This window comes from Hypomesus nipponensis, chromosome 18 (genome assembly GCF_054491055.1).
Source record: "Hypomesus nipponensis isolate SF chromosome 18, ASM5449105v1, whole genome shotgun sequence".
NCBI classification, from domain to species: domain Eukaryota; kingdom Metazoa; phylum Chordata; class Actinopteri; order Osmeriformes; family Osmeridae; genus Hypomesus; species Hypomesus nipponensis.
The window spans coordinates 7,137,238-7,143,556 of NC_140378.1; the positions used below are offsets into that span (position 1 = coordinate 7,137,238).

General features: G+C 42.5%; 1 protein-coding gene across 1 annotated transcript; it reads left to right on the forward strand.

The window, feature by feature from the left end:
* Nucleotides 1-588: 588 nt before the first annotated feature.
* Nucleotides 589-5,396, forward strand: tspan31 (tetraspanin 31). The gene is made up of 6 exons (XM_084681013.1): nucleotides 589-784; nucleotides 1,638-1,805; nucleotides 2,043-2,123; nucleotides 2,345-2,485; nucleotides 2,693-2,803; nucleotides 2,948-5,396. Exons 1-6 carry the CDS (start codon nucleotides 722-724, stop codon nucleotides 3,020-3,022), a joined length of 639 nt encoding a protein of 212 aa, XP_084537139.1. The 5' UTR covers nucleotides 589-721; the 3' UTR covers nucleotides 3,023-5,396.
* Nucleotides 5,397-6,319: the final 923 nt, after the last annotated feature.

Below are 6,319 nucleotides of genomic sequence, written 5' to 3' on the forward strand. Positions count from 1 at the left end.
TTGAGTCTCTCAGTGTTCTGAGTTCATGTCCCACAGTCCCTCATTTTTTTTCTCAAACTACATGAACCTAGTCTAAAGTATATGAGTGCATACACTGTTGGACCAATACTGTCTGTGACATTGTCAACTACATGGTGATCTTGTTCATTGCTGAGGACGTTCACAAGCTTATGTTTATGGTTTATGATTATCATCCCCCAGTCATGTTTCTATAAACCGTTGTCCTCTCTGCTCGTCCTCTGACATTTACTCTCTCTCTCTCTCTCTCTCTCTCTCTCTCTCTCTCTCTCTCTATCTCTCTCTCTATGTCTCTCTCTCTCTCTCTCTCTCTCTATCTCTATCTCTCCATCCACTCGGCCATCCCTCCCCTTCTCTTTCCTACATTCCTGTAGGAAATGGCAAATTAAATTCATTATCTTAATACCCATGCTGTGAGTCATTCATATTCGATTCAAATGTGGTAAAAAAAAAACAACGATCATCTAATCACATAGGCTGTCAGAGGCCCCCTTTTATGCAAATCAACCAAGAACAAAATTTGAGCGGACATAGTAGCGTCATGCTCGCACGTCATCAGCTACACCCCCTCCCTCTGGCTGAACCCGGTGATGAACTGCTGGTGATGATCAACAACAGCTCTGTCAAGCCTGGAAACAACTGCTTGCTAAAGAAAAGTCTTTGCGTCAGCCTTGAACTGATTTAGGTGTTCGAATATCTGAACATGGTCTGTGGCGGATTTACCTGCTCTAAAAATGCGCTTTGTTCCTTAAATGTGGTTTACATGGTGAGTGTACAAAATGGATCATCATGCTAGCAGCTAGCCACTAAACGATGGCTAGCTCGCTACAGTAACTGGTTAGCTATTGTTTTGTGAAAATGACTGCTAGCTAAATCATTGGTGTAACGTATAGTTTGATCTTTGATTCAACAAGCCTACCTAATACATTGACGAATGTACTGGTAATATATGTCTTTTAATCAGAGGTAACCTAGTTAACATCAGCTAGCTCAATAGCTACATCTAACTAGCTATCCAGACAATGTATAGCATGTTGTATAGTACTGTAGCCTAGCTAACTAGATCGTTACCTAGCTAGACATGGCGCTAGACATAGCTCCTATGCTAGATAGCCTAGCTATGTTAGAAATTATCTTGACACAGGTTGCTGTTATCTCCCTCGACCCCTGAATCATCATGGACACGTGTGACTCTAAACAGAAAGGTCGAGTGTGATAGCTGCCACCAGGTGATGGTGTTTACTGTTGCCGGGCGAGGCAGCAGTTATCTCATTAGAATCCGCTAGCTGTATAATGTGTGCTGTTGTCTGTTGTTAATGCACTTACCTCGAAACATTTACCCCTGTTACCTCGCCCATGTCTTTAGCACACTGCCTCTACTGTTGGTGCAGTTACTTTAGTTAGGCGTTTCTGAACATTGCCTCTGTTTGCGGGCCGGGTGGTCAAGATTAGCAGATGGACACTTATCCCTTGTTCCAGGTTGTGTGCTTCTTGCCATTCCTCAATCATCTTTGTCCTGTGCGCTGTGGCAATGCTATCTTATATAGTAAATAGACCAGAGGCAACTAGGATTGTATTCCTGGCTCCTTGTCCTGTTAATTGGTCTGTGCTCCCTTCAGCTGGTGGGGCTGCTGCTCATCGGGGTGGCAGCATGGGGTAAGGAGTTTGGCATTGTGTCCAGCATCCACATTATCGGAGGGGTAATCGCTGTGGGAGTGTTCCTGCTTCTCATCGCCATCGTAGGACTCATAGGGGCCATCCACCACCACCAAGTCATGCTCTTCTTCGTATCCTTGACGCCCTGGTTGACTGTTCAGTCCCTGAATGTACTTGTAGGTTTGGCCTCCTGGGGGAGCTCTGGAAATGCAAGTATTTTCATTGCCCTACTTTGGTAAATAGTTTCCTATATGGTAAGTATGATCAGTGAAATCGGCCTGTAATACACGGCCACATCCAACTCCCCATTTGACTGTGTAGTGCTATGATAAGGCTTGTGTTGCCTCCTTGACTCTGGGCTCTCTCAGTACATGGTCATACTCTTCATGGTCTTTCTCGTCCAGTTTGGGGTGTCCTGCTCCTGCCTGGCAATGAACCAAGGACAACAGGTGGGAATCTGGTTTGATTCTTTGCTGCCTTCCATGTCCTATTATAACCCCCCCAGGTTATTTGTAGCAAATGTTTCTATACCTTTTAGACAAATTGGTGAATATATCGACCGATCTGACACATTCTAAATTCGTTTTTTATTTTCCCCACCTTTTACTTAACCTGTGTCTGTTCCTTTCTGGGTCCACCTCTCTCCTCTATCCATGATGTTCCTCTGCAGGAGAAGCTTCTGAGCTCCACCTGGGGCCTGCTGAACAACACGACCAAGGTAGACCTGGAGGGCCAGCTGGACTGCTGCGGCCTGCTCAACACCACCGCCAGCCGGGCCCAGTTTGAAAAAGACATGGCCAACTGCACTGCTGTAAGGATGCATGATTGCTATAGTGTTCAAACATATCCCTTCTTCCGGAAGGGAAATATGGCTTTGTGATTCAGTAATAATGGATCCAGAGGTGACATGCTCCATCTCTCCTGGCCTCTCTGCAACGAGATGCCCAGTCGTCGTGGATGACAGGAGACTTGTGACTAACCTGATATTCATACCTTGTCTGTCTTTGTCCCCTTGCAGCCATGCAAAGCCAGTAAAAACTGCTCGACCTGCGGAGACATGATGCTGCAACACGCCACGGAGGCCCTGAAGATCCTGGGAGGGGTGGGGCTCTTCTTCAGCTTCACGGAGGTAAGGCTTTCTGACCCGCACGGACCAATGTCCAGTCCAGTCCAATGACCAGTATTTCCTCTATGGTGACAAACGTTGTGTTTTTGTGAAATCTTGGTGGTTTTATTAAGAACAACAACATTAACCTCAATCGTTGTCTTTTAGATCCTGGGGGTGTGGCTGGCAGTGCGCTACAGGAACCAGAAGGATCCCAGAGCCAATCCAAGCGCTTTCCTATAGTCCATCACTCAATGTAGTAGTGTAGACACAGGACAGATAACACTGGTACATGTAGATTTGTGCACCCCTGCAGACACTCAGGCACACCCCACGGACCATCACCACACACACACCTGACAGGAGAACACACACACACACACACACCTGACAGGAGAACACACACACACACACACACCTGACAGGAGAACACACACACACACACACACCTGACAGGAGAACACACACACACCTGACAGGAGAACACACACACAACCTGACCGGCACCAAGGGAAAATGCCACCCTAAACTCAACAGCTTCACACTAGAATACATCACATGACCATCAGTCCCAAGCTACGGCCACTTTTATACAGCTCAGAATCAGGTCGAGCTTAACAGCTGGAAGTTCCAAAACTCATGTATGATAGGAGGAACAGGTGTACCCAATTTGAAACCTCTAAGGTCCTGCCCCTAGCCTTGATTTGAGTTTGTTAATGGTTCTTTTGTAGTCAGTCTAACCGACCCCATATGTTCCTCTCCTGCATGTGTCCTCTGCTGCACAGCCAGGCCTGAATCCCTGACCACCACACTATGCAGCATTTCATACTCCAACATTTATGCACCTTTCTCTAAGGTTTTCACTTTGTCTCGACAGCCCTGCTCCAAATCAACTATGAGTTCTTACCTTATAAGTACTTGTGATCAGCCCAGGGCATTTGACGTGTGAAACCATGTTTTCAGTATTGCGTAATTTTGGGGACTTCTACGAAAAAAAAGGTGTGCATGTTTGTGATTTTTTTTTGTTGCCATATTCCACAAAACTCAAAAAGAGAACTTTTGGTTTCATCTTATGGACAAAAAAAACAATACAGCTATGGCTATTTTGAAAATATACAGAGCCAAACATACTGTACTTGCACGTAGGGATTGCACTGAAACACAGTGCCCAGTCTGTAGTGAAACATTGTGTAAGCTATGTGGTACTGTGAAGGCCCAGCCTTTCTCTCTGATTGGCTGACTGGGAATTCCTGCCACACTGCTGTGAAGCACCCAATCTCCTGCCCTCCTGTCCACAAGTACTTATAGTGGTGTGGCATTGTTGTTGATTCAGGATAGAAAATCAGTGTTCAGGGTTACTAAAAATGAACTTGGCCCTTTAGAGCAGTGCTAGGCTAGTGATGTGTGGGTCTGTCTTATGTACCCATTGGTGTCAATGATTATACCCCAAGTCCTCCCTGTCTGAACTGCAGTGAGGTAGTGATGCTGATATACACTTAATGGTTGATCTCATTTGTGCTGATGTAGGTGGAAAACAGGTATACATTGAAGAAGTGGTGATGTAGTTTATTCAGTGTTCGTATTTCTGTTTGCCCAGAATGCTGGGATCTTAGTCATTAGATTTTAGAAAGGATAAGTAGTTAATGAGGTAGAACTATTTATAAACTTGTGTGACTGAGCCAACTTACTTAACTTTCACGTATAGATTACCAATGGACCGCAGACTTCATGTTGTATATTACAGTGACCTTTGTAAGTTCCTTAGATCATGAGAGAATGATTGAATGGTTTCTCTTTGACCTTTGCCTTTAGTGAGGATTTTATAATAATCCACACACATAATCCGTTCTGATTTGAAACTTTTCTGTTATCTCAGTTGTGTCAGTGTGTTTAAGTACTTAGTGAGTTGAAGAAACATGGATAGTATCAGATCGTTTTTTTCCTGATTGTAGCCTGTTGTCACAATATAGCAAGACTCAGCCATTCGTTAGTGTGTTTTTGGGTGCTTGATTACTGTGTGAAAATAGCTATCACAAACCTGCTGTATGCATTTTGTTATCCTTGATCATGTTAACTCAGACTGTTGTGTTCTCAAAGATTGTTTTCCCTACTGTGTTATGATGTTCAGTTGCCATGTAATTTTTGTTCAATAGTGTTAAACATGCTTTGTAAGTGTTTTGTGATGTTTTTAAAATGTATTTTAACTGCTGGTAATGCACTGCAAGGATTAGGATTTTGCAATGTTTTTGAACCACATTAATTTTTCTCACTAGTATTTTCAGTTTCTCCACATTTTAGTCGATTAACCTTTTCTATTTATTAATTTTTCTTTTATTGGTTTGGATATTCTTTGGATATTCTTAACAGCTACGCTTACAGATAAGTTGTGTAACTTTCCTGGCCTCCTTTCAGCTTGACCACTAACATTGGTTGAAATGTCAGTGCTTGTTTTACTTGAACCAGTTCTAACCATGTTGAATGGGTCTCCTGCTGCTGTTATGGAGCTGATTCTAATGATGAACCTCATGTACTCCTGTGAACTGCTCACTTTACCCTGCCCTCTTATGACATTTTGAGACTTAATTTTCCAAAATAAAAACCACATGAATTGACAAAATGTACATTATTTTCTGTTTAATTGGATTACATTCTTTTTTTTTCATTCAAGCAGTTATAATGTTGTGCTAAATAGTGTAGATATTCCTCATGTAATACATCATACCCTTTCTTCGACTGTTTAATACATGACAGAAAGGACATTTCCAAAACATACTTTTGTAAACCACTGGGTGGCAGCAGTATATGTTGCAGCAATATGAGAGGATAGTATTGTTTTATTTATCTATTTCCACCTTTGGAATACATTGTATGAAACTACATAAACATTTTCCTAAATAGTTTAATATATAAATAATCAAATATTGTATTGTAAATGTCAATTGCTAATGCCATTATTGAATTGTGTTACATTCTTCAGTTCGGGAAAGAGAAGCCATAATGAGCTTCATGGAATTATTTAATTCCTAAGTCCTAATGTATTTGTGATTCATGGAGGATCAGTCTGTTCTCATTATAAGACAGCAATCAAGATAATAACCAACATATTTAGTCCAAGGTGGATAGTGGCGGTTCTGCTAATGTATTATGAGCCTATAAAAAGTCCAGCAGCCACTTATAATACCTCATAATCCTCATTCATAAAGCTGTGTGTTCTCCAGGTGCGCCCATTATCTGAATGGGAGCCCCACAGACAGGATGGGCACAGAAAGCTGGTTGAACATTCCAAAATCTGTTCAATCCTTAAATAAAATGGACTCCCGAGGTAGTTCTCTAAACAATGGCTGCTCTTCATTCAGCTGAACTATGACAGATTGTTTTTACTTTATAGAGTACAAGAACAAACATGACACAGTCACTGGTGTTTGATGGGATCTAGCAGGGCGTGCCCTGGTCATCCCCAGGGAGTAAGGACATTTATATAAGTGAAATGTGCCTGATAAGGGCTTTGGGTCCCGCAAGTTTCCACTACACGGTCATTTT